Source organism: Beta vulgaris, chromosome 5, assembly GCF_026745355.1.
Source record: "Beta vulgaris subsp. vulgaris cultivar EL10 chromosome 5, EL10.2, whole genome shotgun sequence".
NCBI classification, from domain to species: Eukaryota; Viridiplantae; Streptophyta; class Magnoliopsida; order Caryophyllales; family Amaranthaceae; genus Beta; species Beta vulgaris.
The window spans coordinates 507,745-525,148 of NC_079206.1; the positions used below are offsets into that span (position 1 = coordinate 507,745).

Genomic DNA, 17,404 nt, shown 5'->3' on the forward strand with positions numbered 1-17,404 from the left:
AAAGAGGGCTTGATGTAAAATATCTTATGAAGTATGGGCCATATGCCTAGTACCGACCTAGTTATTGTTACTTATTTTGTCTTGGAATAATAATGTGCTATTAGTCCTTTTTATCATATATTTGAAGTTTGACAAAAGGCTATAATTAGAATACTTCTTCCGTTTTTTTACTTTGCAATACTTTTTTTTTCCTATCAACTTTAATGCAAAATTTGGGTAGGAGAGAGATAGAGAGGAAAAAAAAGAAAGGGGCCCATGTGATTAGAGAGAGATAGAGAGAAAGAAAAAGCAAAAATAAAAAGTGTTGCAAGTAATTAATTACTCCCTCTGTTTTTTTTTATCTTTCTCACTTAGAATCTTGACACTATTCATGCATAGAGAGAATCTTCTCAAATGTTCTCAATATATAAGAAAAAACATAGTCATGTGGGGTCTTGTTTGATTCGTCTCAATTAGTACTTTATTAATATTCAATCGTTATAATTTTTACTAATATATAATGAAAGATATTTAAGTTTTAAAACGTGCATTGGAAGACGCGCACAGAAAAGTAGGAATGATAAAAAAAAAAACAGAGGGAGTATTTCTTTTTTAAGAAAGTGTTGCAAGTAAAAAAAAAAAAATGGAGAAAGTATAAGAGTTGGATCCCTCTCCAACTTCGATGTATATATTTCTTCCTTGTACAGAATTGCAAAATTAGAGGCTAGGATTAAAACTAAAACATAGTAATAGTAAATGCCAATATTGCGTTCAACTGATCAACTCCAATGTCAAAATTTCCGATCTTCTTGCACATTGTCAAAATTTCACGCTATCTGTAAGTCTACCGAATCATGATCTAGCGGGTTATTCTCCGTGGTTAAGGTTGGATGGATATAAGAGAGGAATATCTATGGACACGGTAGGGGAATTTGCTTTCGCATTGATAAGGAGTGTGCGCATTTTCGATTACATGGTGGTAATGTGTTGTACCAAGCCACATAACACTAACGCCAAGGATAGCACATTATTAAATTTCAATAGCTTAAAAGGAAATGCGTTAAGAGAATATTACATCAATAGTCTTGTTCATTGCGTAATAAGAGTGCTAGAAATGTATATACTTGTTTGAGTCTTTTTAGTCAAGTTAATTTATCATAGACTTTATCATATTTTATTTCAAACATTAGACAATAAAGTTATAGTATATCCATGGTTAAACTCTTACTTTTTATTTCAAAGGTTACATGTTCGACTCCTAGCAATTACACAATTTTTTTAATTGAGTATACATGTGACATAAGACATTTGCATTAGAAGTTTGAGAGGAGTGTCATGTGACACATAGACTTGCTTAGGCACGACTTTTAATATATTTGTATAGATAATATGTTTTACAATATTTAATACTATACTTTTGTATAAGTAACACTTTATCTTGGAACTTAGATTTTTCTTCCTTCAAACAAATTAGACGTAATCAAAACATATATATGAGGATTGTATCTATGGGTTCTAGGATTTGATAATTAGATGGAAAAATAATAAGCTTTACAAGGAAATTAGAAATAGATTCATTCGCTTTCACTTAATAGAAAAAAATAACAAAAGATTCGAAGATGAGAGATGGTAAGAAGCTAACGGAAGTAAATGTTAATTTAAAAGATTGTTTAATTAAATAGAGAGGAGCATATCACTTGTGTCTTAATATGCTACAATTTATTGAATGGTCGGAGAGTATGTAAAATAGCCGACAATTACATTGCTTAGGTGACAAACAATATGATGTTTAATTAGTTATAGTAAGATAATTGTATAATAAAAGACAACACTTCTAGAGATAAAGAGGTTGTTTCGTAAAAAAATATTTATTTCAGTACTTCCTAGAGGTTGGTTATAAAAATTGCTTTTAGAACAATTGATTTGTTAGAGGTTAGTTGCCAAAAATGCTCTTAAAACAATTAATCTTGAGTTAAACTTAATCTATTAGTAAGATAATAATAAGTAAATTACATTTCAAATATAAAAATTGCTATAAATTCCACCTCCATCCCAAAAGATTAATGTATTGATTATTTTTTGAAAACACTACCTTCTAAAACTTAAAGAAAGTTGTTCAAAATTTTATTTCACCATACAACAGTTTCAATAGTAAAGTTTAGATTTAATTGAGAAGTGACCAATTGCAGATAGTATAGATTTAATTGAGAAGTGACCAATTGCGCATAGTATAGAGGAAAGAAAGAAAGTCCACAATCCAGTTTATATATATATATGGATCTCACTTCTTAGTCATGAAAATTGAAATAGATCACCTCATGGGCCATCATCTAGTTAGAAAAATATCTAATTTTTGGAAAGTTGTAGTACGTGTAAAATTTTGCTCCTAAAAGTTTCACAAAATTCCACTATATAAAGGCTAGCCCCCATTCATTCATTTGCCACAACAATCTCTCAAGTCTCAAAACAACAACCCGTCTTTGCTAAGAAAGAAAAGCTTTTATTCATATTAGTTCATAAGATGTCTAAAGCTCAGTCATCAGTTACCCTCCTCATATGCCTCAACCTAATATTTTTCTCTTTGGTGAGTTGCCATTATGTCCCTTGCCCACCACCACCACATACCTCTAAACCCCCTAGCCCTAGCGGTGGCCACCATGGAGGGAAGTCACCGACGCCAGTGCCATCAGGCCCGTCACCACCAAGCAAATCACCAGCAACGCCAGTGCCATCAGGCCCGTCACCGCCTAGCAAATCACCAACACCAGTGCCATCAGTCCCGTCACCACCTAGCAAATCACCAACACCATCATCACAAGGCAACTGTCCCATAGATGTCCTCAAGTTGGGAGCTTGTGCCAATGTATTGGGTAACTTGCTTGGGCTTGTCATTGGAACTCCACCACAGAGTTCATGTTGCTCTCTCCTACAAGGGTTGACCGACCTTAATGCAGCAGTTTGCCTTTGCACAGCCATTAAAGCGAATGTTTTAGGGATCAACCTTAACGTCCCTATCTCGTTGAGTTTGTTGCTCAACAACTGTGGCAAAGGGGCACCCTCTGGCTTCCAATGTTCTTAAACTATTACTCTGAGGGGTCATCAAAATCTCAAGTATTATTTCCATGTTACAGCATTAGAGCAGCTTGAAACTGTTTTATTCATAATTGTATACGTATTTCTTTTTTTGCTTTTTTTTTTTTTTTCTGTTGTATACCACCAAGCCTAAGATGATAGACTTGTAGTAATCTTTTCAATTCAAGGGAGAAAGACATACATGAGTTTTCTTGAATAAAATTGAACAATATGTTTGATAAAGTTAGTATTATAAAATTCCATGCCTCTATATGGTATCTACGATTATCAACCTCTATTATAAAATGCATGCATGTATTAGTATTATCGTAAAGTGCATGCAGTGCTCATTCAACTACTTTTGCACCAATTAAATCAAAGTAATAACCATTGAAAGTCGGAGCTAAAATGATCAACTAATTAAATTATATTGATTTCACAATAACGTACTATAATATTTCAGGCTTCGAATGGCCGCTTAATTAAGTCAAAAATAGTGTATTAAAATTGATTCTAAAAACTAATTCTTTACCAATTTTAGTCAGTGACGTATCCGAAAACTTGAATTTACGGGTTTTAAAAAAAGCAAATCACCATTCATCAAGCCTATATAAGTTTAAGGCTCTCAAAGACAATAAACACTTCATTTTGTGCCAAAATTATGAAGGAGTTTCATTAAATTTTCGAATTCGACTATTGGACACGTATACTATCCGAGCACGAGTGCTCAACGTCAAATAACAAATAATTTTAATATATGTATGTAAAATTAAACAGTTTTATTTAAGCAACAATCTCGAGATAAATAGCGAAATAATATAACATCTGGTATTATAATAGTACAATGAAGACTAAAATTAAAAAATAGATAAAATGTAGCTTATATGGTTTCAATAAAAAAATATATAGATTTCCATCGTCATTTTATATTGCAGAAATTCTACCATTAAAAGGATCAAGAAAAAAACAACCAAATGTTTGTCGTTTACAATGAAATTCCAAAAACTCATAATTCATAACCTATTCTTATTAAACATGTTTTTTGATCCATACGAGCCACAAATGTATAACCTACTATATAGAAGGGGGTGGGGATTCTAACGTGTTGTGACCTATCGTTCATAGTTTTAAATCTTAGCCACTAGGTCAAGAAATCCTTAGAATACTAGAATGATCAAGGACATGAATGCTCCCCCTAATAAGTGTTAGAAGTAATTTTAAGCAATGCCCTACTACGATGGAAGAACAAAATTGTCATCTAGAGAAGATCACTTTTTGCTAAGCAATAGAGCATAACTTATAGCCTTGTATCATTTCAATAAAAAAAGTAACTGCAGAGGGGAAGAATTTGCCCAGCAAGACAATCGACAGCACATCTTGTGTGTGGCCGGCCACACACGAAATTACATGTGTGGCCGGCCATACGCGAAATTACATGTGTGGTCGCGCGAGCGACTCCTTGTCAGCCCGTCAGCTCATTTTCAAATGGTCATAATTCACTCGTTTCTCATCGGAATCGAGCTTTTCAAATGGTCATATCTCACTCGTGTATTATAATCTTCAATTTTGGTTGTTTTTGAGACATTTTTGGACTTCTCCAGACCTGGTGGTATTTTCTCCCGAAATATTCCTTGGAAACCTGAGGTGACTTGTAATGTTGCGCGGGTGCTAGGCACCGTTAGTGTTGCCTCAAAAAGTCTTTAAACACCACATTTGTTCATTTCTTGTGAAACCTAAAACTGCCTCGAAATGAACGTAAAGGCATCCACATATTCGTTCCTAGCCAGATGACTCCTTTCCAATGACATCCCAAGCCTCTATGAGGGGAAAATCGAAAAGCGTGTACTAAAACCTTCAATTTTGGTTGTTTTTGGGATATTTTTGGACTTTTTCGGGTCTGGTCATATTTTCTCCCGAAAAATTCCTAAGAATGCCGAAGTGACTTGCATCACTGTGCGGGTGCTTGGCACCATTATTGTTGTCTCAAAAAGCCTCTAAACACCCCAATTTTAATTTCTCGTGAAATCTAAAATTGCTTCGAAATGATTGTAAAGGCATCCACATATTCGTCCCAAGTCACATGACTCTTTTCCAATGACCTCCCATGTCCATAGGAGGCATCCCGTGGCGTTCGAAGCTTAGGCCCCGGGTAAGTCCGAAAGCGTGTATTAACCTTCAATTTTGGCTGTTTTTGGGATATTTTTGGATTTCTCCGGGCCTGGTCATATTTTCTCTCTAAATATTCTTAGGAAAGCCAACCTGACTTGTAACGTTGCACGGGTGTTTGGCACCATTTGTGTTGCCTCAAAAAGTCTTTAAACACCTCATTTCTTCATATATCGTGAAACCTAAAACTGCCTCGAAATGAACGTAAAGGCATCCACAAATTCATTTTAAGCCACATGACTCCTTTCCAATGACCTCACATGCCCCTAGGAGGCATTCTGTGGCATTTGGAGCTCGGGCCCGGGTAAGTCTGAAAGCGTTTAATATAACCTTCAATTTTAGCTGTTTTTGGGGACATTTTTTGACTTATCTAGGCCTAGCCATATTTTATCACGAAACATTCCAAGGAGTGCCGACGTGACGTGTAAAGTTGCGCGGGTGCTTGGCACAATTTGCATTGCCTCGAAAAGCTTCTGAACACCCTATTTGTTCATTTCTCGTGAAACCCAAAATTGTCTCGAAATGAACGTAAAAACATCCACATATTCGTTCCAAGCCACATGATTCATTTCCAGTGACATACCATGTCCCTAGGAGGCATCCCGTGGCGTTCGAAAACTCGATGTTCTTTCAAAGAAATTTTGTTGTCTCGTGTTTCAGAAATAGGAAACATAATCTTCATGAGAGTTTTCATGCTAAATAGATTTTTTTAATGTTTATTGATTTACACATCCTTACGTCCACTTTTGTAGTTCTGTAAGTCAAGTTTTCTTTTTTCATAATGCAAAGCGATGGTCTTCGAGTTTAGTTTTCCCAAGAGGGTTGATTTTCTAGTGGCTTCTTATTGTATTATGTCTTTACCTAGATGGTAATTAATTTTTTTTATTGTGGACACTTAAAGTATGATTAAAAGTTGGTTGAGATGGTAATTGTGTCGTGTTATAATAGCAAGAGGTCACAAGTTCAAATCTTGTTGTAAGCTAATTTTACTTTTGTTGATCGACATGACTTATGTATGTACACATTGGGCAATTCTAGTGGAGTAATAGAGGTGACACATGACGTGTATACATTGTCGCACAGACCTTTTAATATATTTGTATAGATTGCTCAACTTATTTTAGTTCGATCTCTTATAACACACTTATACCGTAAATCTTTTTATTTGCAAATATAATTTCATTGATACAAATATTGAGAAGATGATATTTTTTAAAAGTATTACACTATTGGTCGATTAACCAACTAAATTTCTTTTTCCGCAAAACTTAATCAACAAAAACATCTTCTAATAACATAGAGTTTATAGTTTGAGGAATTTGTGATACCGAACAATTAAAAAAAAAAAAAATCTAATTTCAGATTAGTGAAGCAATTCCTTTTAGAATTAGTTTGCTGTATAATTGAAGAAAATGAAGAACTAATTATTGAAAATACTTTTGATAAAATTGAAATCATAAACTACAAAGCCAAATTTAAGGCCAATTGACCAAATTGGTAAAAAAAATGAACCCTTCACGACAATTTGGTAAAAAAAGTGGTTCTGGCGACGAAAACGTAATTAAAAAAAACTCAGGCGACATTTAACCCATAATTTTAGAAAACATCAGGCGAAGTCAATGCGTGTGCTGCACACATTTACTATACGCGTGTATGTGTTTTAGTTGGTTTTATGGAGGTTTCTCCCATTTTGATGCTATGTTTATTTTCCCAACCACCCCTTTATTTATTTAACCCCCTTTTTTCTTCTCTCACCACCTCCCTCACATGTCTGAAGTGTCAACAACCTTTCAACGAGAAAGGGAAACCAAGGACCCTTATTTTATTTGTAATGAAGTGTCAACAATGAGTAGTTTTCCACCTTCTTGTGTATTAAACAATTAAGTAATCAAAAGTTGGCTCCTTTTTGTTTTTGTTGTCATAAAGTAAATGCAGGAAGATAATATTGAGATCAAAACATTTATAATAATAATATTGAAATGATTATTAAATTAATATAACTATATAAAACAAAACACAAAAAGCCATATGGGGGACAAAAACACAATATACAATGCTTGTATGTCCACAAACTTTAGCAACAAAACTCAAAAGAAGGGGAATACTTTGTTCTTAATCCAGAAGTTTTTACTGGATTTAGTTAATGTCAAAATGCATCTTCACCAAATCATACGAGAACCACACCCATAGACAAAGACCACAAAACCCACTGTATTAGCAAACTTTCAAAGTCCAAAAAAAAAACCCCTAGATCCCTAAATTATCAATACTAGGAAGAACAAGTTGGTTGTGATGAAAATTGACCCTGTGATAGGATAACTGGTGGTGATGAAGTTGAGCCACTGAACTGTATTGCTCCATCAGTGGCACAGTAGATCCCCACTCCTAGAGGTATTGTCCTTCCTCCCCTTCCTTTTTTCCTCCTCTACCTCTTCCAGTTTGCTTCTAACCAAGGCTGAGATGTCGAGGTTGTGGTTGTTGTTGGCTCAGATGATTTTTTTGCCGATTTCCTTGCTTTCTTGACGTAATCTGTAGGAGTAGGTACTCCTTGTTCCACCAATTCTGAAATGGATCTTCCTACCCTGTTTTTGCTACCCTTTTTCCTTCCTCTTGCCCAAGTTGATGCTTCTTTGTGTTCTAAAAAAAAAAGGTCAAATTTAAGCAAAAGTATATGTTACAGATTTTATCACAATTAAATTACCTGTTGTTGCGGGGACGATTTACATGTCTTCTTTGAATGTCCAAGTACACCACAATTTGAACATCTTGTTTGAATTCCTTTTCTATTGTATTTTATCTTGCCCTTAGTAGGCTCATCTGCATCCTTTCTTCTAGCTGTCTTCTTTTTTCCTGGGCCCTTACTCACCAAATCTGGGGGTAGAACCAAGCCTTCACCCTCATGATCCCAAAATGTGCTTCCAGGAACTGGTTGTAGCATTTGATGATATGTCTTCTCATATGCGGTCCTTGTGTACCAATGTGCAATATAGTTCTCTGGCTGATGCCTCATATATAGAATAGCACTCATAGCATGTGCACAAGGCACACCTGTTAGGTCCCATGATCTGCAACTACAAGTCCTCTTTCTAAGGTCAACCGCATGGCTAATCCCATAATGTATAACCTCAAAGCCGGTTTGTGAGTCCTCCCCGTTCCATCTACATTCGCAGTTCCTCTGCTCTGCATATGACTCTTCTAACCTGTGGCTAATCCTAGGTGCAATGCCAGCAACAAAGCCATTAACCAATTTCTTCTTATTCTTCATCCTTTCCATCAAAGCTAGTCTAATATCCTCAAGCATACTAACTATGGGCTTATACCTAGCTAGCAATATGAAACTGTTAAAGGTTTCAGCCATATTATTATCCACCACATCACAACAGGAATGAGTTTTGAATTTGGACTTGCAAAAAGTGTCAGTGTTCCTTTTTTCAAAATCAATGTGTGCTTGTTCAGACATTGCTTTAAGCTTAGCAATGTGAGTCTCATACTCACCAATGCTGGTAGCCTTCACACACTTCCAAAATTGTTTTTCCAACTCCTTTCCCTTGTGTTTTTTCCTCCAATTTGAGAAGATGTGTCGAGCACATTGTCTATGCTCAATTTGAGGCCATAACCTGTGAATTGCATCAACCAGACCCTAAAACAAGTGAAATTTGATTAAGTTTTGCATAAAGTTGAAATTGGCAAAAAAAAGAAGTGAACAAAGCTCACCTTTTGCTGGTCTGAAATGACAGTCCATCCTTCCCCATCGTCCATCTGTAGATCTTCACATATCAACCTTGGAACCACTCCGCTTCTTTAGTCTCTCTACCAACAATTGCCCATCCAATTGGAAACATTTGGTTGTTCCCGTCCCTACCAACAGCACACAATAGTTGTCCTCCACATGCATGCTTAAGGAAACAACCATCAACCCCTATGATAGGCCTACAATTTTCCTTGAAACTTTTTTCAAAGAGGCAAAGCAAACATAAAATTTCAGAAATTGTCTTGGCTGGTTAGGTTCCCTCACACGTCACACTCTTCAATACACATGTTGTGCCTGGGTTGGACTTTACCAACTCTACCAAGTATGGTTTAAGAATTCCATACTGCTTCTTCATGAGGGAAACAACAGCATTTAATGCCTTGCATTTAGCCCTTTGACATTGCCTTATTCCTACAATTATATCATATCTCCCTCTCATGTCATCCTTCATCTCTTGTGCCTTCATTAAAGGGTTTCTTAGTATCTTGTCCAGGTACTCATTTACCAACCAATTCACAGTTATCAATCTGTTGTGAAATGTTCTTGTGCATCTTTCATGTAGAGGTTGAAGTGACTTAATTTGCCACCCTGTGGTATCATCAATGTCAGGTCCAGAAGTTAGTTCCCATCTACAATTTGCACAACCAATACTTATGAACCTTTTATCATTCTTCATGTACACTAAATCCTTTGTTGTTGGATTGAGTATGCAACAATGGCTTGCTTGAAAATATCTATTGAAGTAAACTTTAGCCCTACAGATAGTTCAACTCTTCTCATTTCAGTCTTCTCATTAAAAACAAGATATTTGACACTCTTTTTCCTCTTTTGGAGGTTGCCCCTCTCAACGTCAACATCAAAATCTACATGCTCTCCATCAGATGAAAATGGGTCCTCATTGTCTGAATCTCTTTGGTCAGAGTCATATCCGCCTTGGTATGTTGTCCAAAACGATGGCCAACTTGTTCTCTCACTTGTCTGTTGGACGTTTTGCTCAACTTGGTGGTTATTTTCATGAGTTTGTTGTCCACTTACATCCTCGTTGTTACCCTCACTACCACCTTGGTTATGCTCATCCATGTTTCCTGTCCATTTTGAGCCGAAATGTTTTTTCTTTTTCAGTAGGCTATTCTCCCTCATTGAGATTAACTCATCATCATCATAATGAAATTCTTCTCTAAGAATGTCATCCAAAATAAGAGAATCATCAGACTCCCAATGGTATTCTTTGCCCTCAAACTCATTAGCATGATCTTCATTCTCACCATCTGAACCACTTCATCGTCTTTTTCTATTGGAATGATATGTTGGCTTCTTTAATCCCTTATCTTTCATTAACTTCTTCACATTAGGACTTACAAGTTCTAGATCACTTTCTATAAGATCCCTGGGGTCAATCTTATAGTTCTCATCCTCAGCCGAGTCATCACTAAATGTGCTTGATGAAAGGGAAGGAGGAGTTTTGGGGGGTGAATCAGGTTCGGTTGTCTCAGTCTCGAAGTGGAGTTGTGATACAGAGGGGGGAGTTTTGGGAGGTGTCCTGCTTGGTTGTCCCTTTCTCTTTGGTGTTAATTTCTTCCTTTGTGATGCCATCATCTCATCTAAGTTCATAACATCAGACGTGCCAACATTATGAAGAAGGTCTGATCGAAAATTCACCACACTTTTAGAACCTCCATCTATATTATAGTGACTATCCCCACCGACCTTATTATCCATCTGAAATTACTCATGTAAAGGAGAGATTATAAATTAACACAATCCAGATTAAAAACTAAGCAACAACAAATTACTTTTCAAACCTAATTAAACCTTAATTGCATAATTAAACCCTAGATAGAAATCTGACAATTAAATAATCCCAATTCGTAACATCCCTAAATCAAAAATTAAGCCCTAATTAATAAATGATTAATATACAACTAATTAAGCAATTCAACTTCACAATATTACATAATCAAGACTTGAAAAAATTACCTTCTGCAAAGTGAAAAAGCTTGACCAGTGATGGATGCTTTAGATTTTTTAATTCTTCGATTTGTCTAGTTACCTTCTATAACTTCAATAGAAGAATCTGCCAATACAATTTGAGTTTGAAAGAAAATGAAATGGAAGAGGAAACGTAAAAGAGAGAGAAAGATAAATGGGGTGAGGGTTGGTAAATTAATTTGGCATTATGGAGTAGAATATCTCAAACAAAAAAACCCATATAAACCAAATTAAATATAATAAATCATGTGTGTAGCACACGCATTGACTTCACCTGATATTTTCTAAAATTATGGGTTAAATGTCGCTTGAGTGAGTTTTAATTACGTTTTCGTCGCCGGAGCCACTTTTTTTACCAAATTGTCGTGAAGGGTTCATTTTTTTTACCAATTTGGTCAATTGGCCCCAAATTTAATCTCAAACTATATGCTATATTTTATAATTTTGATTGAATTTTTTTTTTTGACGGGAAATTTTGATTGAATTTAATGATAAAATAATCAATATTATATCACATACGATTACATGAGACATCAACCAAGCCAACAAACTAATTTGTGATTCAATATATACTTGATAGATCTATTCGTCAGATTTCGTCACATTTTAAAGCTACATTTATGATTTATGAACTCTTTGTTATCAAGAGGATAGTTATGATTTTTCACTTGATGGATGACCGTAGCATAGTTGGAAGGCAAAAGAGGGCTTTATGTAAAATATCTTATGTTAAGTATGAGCGATATGCCTAGTACCGACCTACTTATTTTGTCATATATTTGAAGTTTGACAAAAGGCTTTAATTAGAATATAAGAGTTGGATCCCTATTCCTTGTACAGAATTGCAAAATTAGAGGCTAGGATTAAAACTAAAAACGTAGTATTAAATGCCAATATTGCGTTCAAACTTCAATGTTAAAATTTTCGATCGTCTTGCACATTGTCAATTCACGCTATCTGTATGTCTTAACGAATCATGATCTAGCGGGTTATTCTCCGTGGTTATGGTTGGATGGATATAACTCATATAAGAGAGAAAAATCTATGGCCACGGTAGGGGAATTTGCGTTCGCATTGATAAGGAGTGTTCGCATTTTCGATTACATGGTGTTAATGTGTTATACCAAGTCACATAACACTAACGCCGCCAAGGAATAACACATTATTAAATTCCAACTAGTATTTTGCCCGGATGATGCCTCGGGTCAGTTTCAATAAACATATATGTTATTATTCTTAAATTTCATAATTTACTTTGCCACTTTTCGTATTTTTGGTCCATAAAGAAATTAAAAAGTTTACGTTATGACGTGATAAGTAAATTTTTTTTTTGAGGTTTAAGTTTGAAAATAATAGCTTAAAAGGAATTGTGTTAAGAGAATATGACATTAATGGTATCTTGTTTGTTGTGTAATAAGAGTGTTAGAAATGTATATGTTTGTTTAAGTCTTTATAGTCAAGTTTATTTGTCAAAGACTTTATCATATTTTATTTGAAACATTAAACAATAAAGTCATAGTATATTGATGGTTAAGCTATTACTTTTTGTTTCAAAGGTTACATGTTCGAGTCCTTGCAATTACACAAACTTTTTAATTGAGGAGTATACATGGACATAAGATATTTGCATTAGAAGTTTGAGAAGAGTGCTACGTGGCACATAGACTTGCTTAGGCACGATTTTTAATATATTTGTATAAATAATGTATTTTACAATATTTAATACTATACTTTTGTATGGGTAACACTTTGTCTTGGAACTTAGATTTTTTTTCCTTCAAACAAATTAAACATAATCGAAAACATATACGAGGGTTGTATTTATGGGTTGTAGGATTGGATAATTAGATGGAAAAATAATAAACTTTTACGAGGACATTAGAATTAGATTCATTCGCTTTCACTTAATAGAAAAAGTAACAAAAGATTCGAAGATGAGAGATGGTAAGAAGCTAAGGGAAGTAAATGTTAATTTAAAAGATTGTTTAAATAGAGAGGAGCATATCACTTGTGTCTTAATATGCTACAATTTATTGAATATTGGTTGAAGAGTATGTAAAATAGCCGATAATTACATTGCTCAGGTGACAAACAATATGATGTTTAATTAGTTATTACTCCTATAAGATTAATGTATAATAAAAGACTACGCTTCTAGAGATAAAGGGGTTGTTTGGTAAAAAAAAATAATTATTTGGAAAAATTGTTTTAAATAAGTCAACCTTTGCGTGATCTTCCTATTTTAAGTCTATCTTTTGATTATTCCTGAACAAGTTCACTTTGTAGCTTAGTTAACTTTAATTAAGCTAGATGACTTTTTACCGGTTTAGCTTGTCATAAAAAAAATAGTTGCAAGTTTGACTTTCACTAAACCCATTGACCAGCCCAAAAACCCAACTAAAACTAAATACCCACCCAAAAACCCACCCAAATTACAATACCCACCCAAAATTAATTACTCGTCCAAAAAACCACCCAATTTACATAACCCACCCAAAACCCCACCAAACAACAGTTCTCTCTCTCCTCCTTTTAGTTCATAACTTCGTCTTCTCCATTCTGTCTCACCCCACCACCATTGCCGTATCCTTCACCCCTCTCCTACCCTGACTCAAACCCACCAACATTTACTTTCCCTCAAAAAACCCCCATCTAAATTAAAATTCGGAACTAGCAAAACCAATCAACAACAAAATTTCCCCAAAACATCAAATACACATAATCTCATAATTTCTCCCTGCCTTCTTCATTATTCTACTAAATTAAGTCCACATATTGCAACATTAATCTCTTTACAATCCACTCCAACCCCAACCTCTCTCTCTCTCCTCCCCTGTCCTCATCGAGTCTGCCACCACCACGCAGCCGCACTAATACCAACCGCCACCAATCAACCATTGTCATCCAACATAACTCACACCGTCACCACAAGATACCCACTGCCATCCACCAGGAATCACCCCTATCATTACCAATCATCCTCTCCTCCGACCACGTGGCACTCTTTCTCTCTCCTCCCTCCTTCCACGCCCCCGTTCTTGTGGCCCAAACGCAAGATGGTGTTGATTGATGATCATCGTTCGCGATGAGGGGCAAACACCCACAGTGAATGTTGATTGATGATTGTCATTCGATTATGACAAATGTTCAACATGGTGTTGATTTGATGATGAGGATGATTGATGATGTTGATTCAGTGATGATGAGTAGAGAAGAGAGAGAAAGGAGCAGTGTACACTAAAGAGGGAGGAGGGAGGGAGAGAGGAACATAGAAGAGAGAGAATAAGAGATCGAGAGGGGCATTATGTGAAATAAGGAAAAGAGAAAAAGATAAAAATAAATAAAGGCAACTGTTCTTGACAAGTCACCCAAATAACCGGCATTTACCTAGAGTTCTAGGTAACATTTTAATCCAACCTAAATAAAGTTAACTAAGCTACAAAGTGAACTTGTTCAAGAATAATCAAAAGATAGACTTAAAATGGGAAGACCATGCAAAGGTTGACTTATTTAAAACAATTTTTCCTAATTATTTTAATACTTGCTAGAGGTTGGTTATTAAAATTGCTTTTATAACCATTGACTTGTTAGAGGCTACCAGCCAACATTGCTCTTAAAATAATTATTGGTCAGTTAAACTTGTTCTATTAGTAAAATAACAATAAGTAAATTACATTCCAAATATAAAAATTGCTCTAAATTCCACCTCTATCCCAAAACAAGATTAATATATTGATTATTTTTCGAAAACACTACGTTCTAAAACTAAAAGAAAGTAATTCAAAATTTTATTTCACCATACAACACTTTCAACAGTAAAGTTTAGATTTAATTGAGAAGTGACCAATTGAGCATAGTATAGAGGGAAGAAAGAAAGAAAGTCCACAATCCATTTTATATATATATGGTTCTCACTTCTTAGTCATGAAAATTGAAATAAATCACCTCATGGGCCATCATCTAGTTAGAAAAATATCTAATTTTTGCAAAGTTGTAATACGTCTAAAATTTTGCTCCTAAAAGTCTCACAAAATTCAACTATATAAAGGCTAGCCCCCACTCATTCATTTGTCAAACAATCTCTCAAGTCCCAAAATAACAACCCGTCTTTGCTAAGAAAGAAAACAATTCATTTGTATTAGTTCATAAGATGTCTAAAGCTCAGTCATCAGTTACCCTCCTCATATGCCTGAACCTAATATTTTTCTCTTTGGTGAGTTGCCATAATGTCCCTTGCCCACCACCACCACACACCTCTGAACCCCCAAGCCCTAGCGGTGGCCACCATGGAGGGATCTCACCAACGCCAATGTTATCACCACCTAGCAAATCACCAACACCAGTGCCATCAGGTCCGTCACCGCCTAGTAAATCACCAACACCAGTGCCTTCAGTCCCATCACCACCAAGCAAATCACCAACACCGGTGCCATCAGGCCCGTCACCACCAAGCAAATCACCAGCAACGCCAGTGCCAACAAGCCCGTCACCGCCTAGCAAATCACCAACACCAGTGCCATCAGTCCGGTCACCACCAAGCAAATCACCAACACCATCATCACAAGGCAACTGTCCCATAGATGTCCTCAAGTTGGGAGCTTGTGCCAATGTATTGGGTAACTTGCTTGGGCTTGTCATTGGAACTCCACCACAGAGTTCATGCTGCTCTCTCCTTCAAGGGTTGACCGACCTTAATGCAGCAGTTTGCCTTTGCACTGCCATTAAAGCTAATATTTTAGGGATCAACCTTAACGTCCCTGTCTCGTTGAGTTTGTTGCTCAACAACTGTGGCAAAGGGGCACCTTCTGGCTTCCAGTGCTCTTAAAATTATTACTCTAATTTTATTGGCTCATCAAAATCTTAAGTATCATTTCCATATTACAGCATTAGAGCAGCTTCAAACTGTTTTATTCATTATTGTATATAGACCTGGTAAAGTTGGTCCTGATCCGAAAATCCGGTCCGAAATATCCGATCCGTGGTCCGATCTGGGTCCAAACGAGACAGTCCGAACCTTGATCAGAATCCGAAACGGTCCCGATCCGGTCCGAATCCCGATCCGAAATAATCTTGATCCGAAACTCATCCGAAATCCGAATGATCCGATATAATCTTACCCGACCCGATATTGATCCGAGCCGATCTAAAATTGATCTGACCCGAAGGTAAACCGACCCAAAATTATTGGTTTCGATTAGGCTTTGATCCGAAATACCCGAAACTTACCCATTTTTTTATATAAAAAAACATATCATTGGCATAAGTATTCCATTCATTCCACCATAGTCCGATTCCGATCCGAAATAATAGTTCGAACGATGACCCAATCCGAAATGATCCGATCCGGTCCGATCCAAGTCCGAATGTAACTTGATCCGAAAACGGTCCGATCTGAATTGGTCCGGTCCGATTCCGATCCGAAATAATAGTCCGAACGATGACCCAATCCGAAACGGTCCGGTCCGATCCCAGTCCGAATGTAACTTGATCCGAAAATGGTCCGATTTGAATTGGTCCGGTCCGAATCCGATCTGATTGGTCCGATTGCCAGGTCTAATTGTATACGTATTTCTTTTTTGTGTGTTTTTTTTTTCTTTTTCTGTTGGTCATTAAGGCCCTCGATCACCATTTTCCACCAGGCCTAAGATTATAGTCTATAGACTTGTAGTAATCTTTTCCATTCAAGGGAGAAAGACATACATGAGTTTTCTTGAATAAATCTGAACAATATGTTTGATAAAGTTAGTATTATAAAATTCCATGCATGCATATGGTATCGACGATTATCAACCTCTATTATAGAATGCATGCATGTATTCGTGTTATCGTAAAATGCATGCAGAGCTCATTCAACTACTTTTACACCAATTCAAAGTAATAACCATTGCAAGTTCGAGCTAAAATGATCAAATTATTCAATTATATTGATTTCACAATAACGTACGAAAAAAATTCAGGCTTTGAATGGCCGCTTAATTAAGTCTAATACAGTGTATTAAGATTGATTCTAAAAACTAATTTTTGACCAAGTTTAGTCAATGACATATCCATAAACTTGAACATACGGGTTCAAAAATAAGCAAATCACCATTCATCAAGCCTATATAAGTTAAAGGCTCTCAAAGATAATATTCCCCTTAAACACTTCGTTTTGGGGGAACATTATGAGGGAGTTTCATTAAATTTTCGAATTCGACTATTGGACACGTATACTATCCGAGCACGAGTGCTCAACACATTAAATAACTAATAATTTTAATATATGTATGTAAAATTGAATATGTTTATTTGAGCAACAATCTCGAAATAAATGGCGAAATTATATAACATATGGTACTATAGTAGTACAATGAACACTAAAATTTAAAAATATATAGAACATAGCTTATATGATTTCAATAAAAAAACATAGATCCCCATCGTCGTTCTATGTTTAAGAATTTCGCT

General features: G+C 35.7%; 3 protein-coding genes across 3 annotated transcripts; 2 read left to right on the forward strand and 1 right to left on the reverse strand.

Annotated features, from left to right (window-relative positions):
• Window positions 1-2,415: 2,415 nt before the first annotated feature.
• LOC104907816 (lipid transfer protein EARLI 1) lies at window positions 2,416-3,294 on the forward strand. Its single transcript, XM_010696811.4, has one exon. The coding sequence runs from the start codon at window positions 2,501-2,503 to the stop codon at window positions 3,056-3,058; it is 558 nt and encodes a 185-aa protein (XP_010695113.1). The 5' UTR covers window positions 2,416-2,500; the 3' UTR covers window positions 3,059-3,294.
• A 4,500-nt stretch (window positions 3,295-7,794) lies between these two features.
• LOC130591632 (uncharacterized) lies at window positions 7,795-8,969 on the reverse strand. Its single transcript, XM_057395185.1, has 3 exons — window positions 8,932-8,969; window positions 7,919-8,834; window positions 7,795-7,854 (listed from the first exon to the last, which is right to left on the reverse strand). Exons 1-3 carry the CDS (start codon window positions 8,967-8,969, stop codon window positions 7,795-7,797), a joined length of 1,014 nt encoding a protein of 337 aa, XP_057251168.1.
• Window positions 8,970-15,025: 6,056 nt separating this feature from the next.
• On the forward strand, window positions 15,026-15,869 carry LOC104907860 (lipid transfer protein EARLI 1-like). The gene is made up of 2 exons (XM_057395332.1): window positions 15,026-15,321; window positions 15,451-15,869. Exons 1-2 carry the CDS (start codon window positions 15,108-15,110, stop codon window positions 15,780-15,782), a joined length of 546 nt encoding a protein of 181 aa, XP_057251315.1. The 5' UTR covers window positions 15,026-15,107; the 3' UTR covers window positions 15,783-15,869.
• The last annotated feature ends 1,535 nt before the right edge of the window (window positions 15,870-17,404 follow it).

Bases quoted from the DNA above. Each gene is read 5' to 3' on its own strand.
- LOC104907816 (XM_010696811.4), top strand. From the start codon at position 2,501: ATGTCTAAAGCTCAGTCATCAGTTACCCTCCTCATATGCCTCAACCTA.
- LOC130591632 (XM_057395185.1), bottom strand. From the start codon at position 8,969: ATGGGGAAGGATGGACTGTCATTTCAGACCAGCAAAAG. The intron at 8,835-8,931 runs GTGAGCTTTGTT...TGCAATTCACAG, and splicing joins TCATTTCAGACCAGCAAAAG to GTTATGGCCTCAAATTGAGC. The intron at 7,855-7,918 runs GTAATTTAATTG...TTTTTTTTTTAG, and splicing joins AATCGTCCCCGCAACAACAG to AACACAAAGAAGCATCAACT.
- LOC104907860 (XM_057395332.1), top strand. From the start codon at position 15,108: ATGTCTAAAGCTCAGTCATCAGTTACCCTCCTCATATGCCTGAACCTA. The intron at 15,322-15,450 runs CTAGTAAATCAC...GCCCGTCACCGC, and splicing joins GCCATCAGGTCCGTCACCGC to CTAGCAAATCACCAACACCA.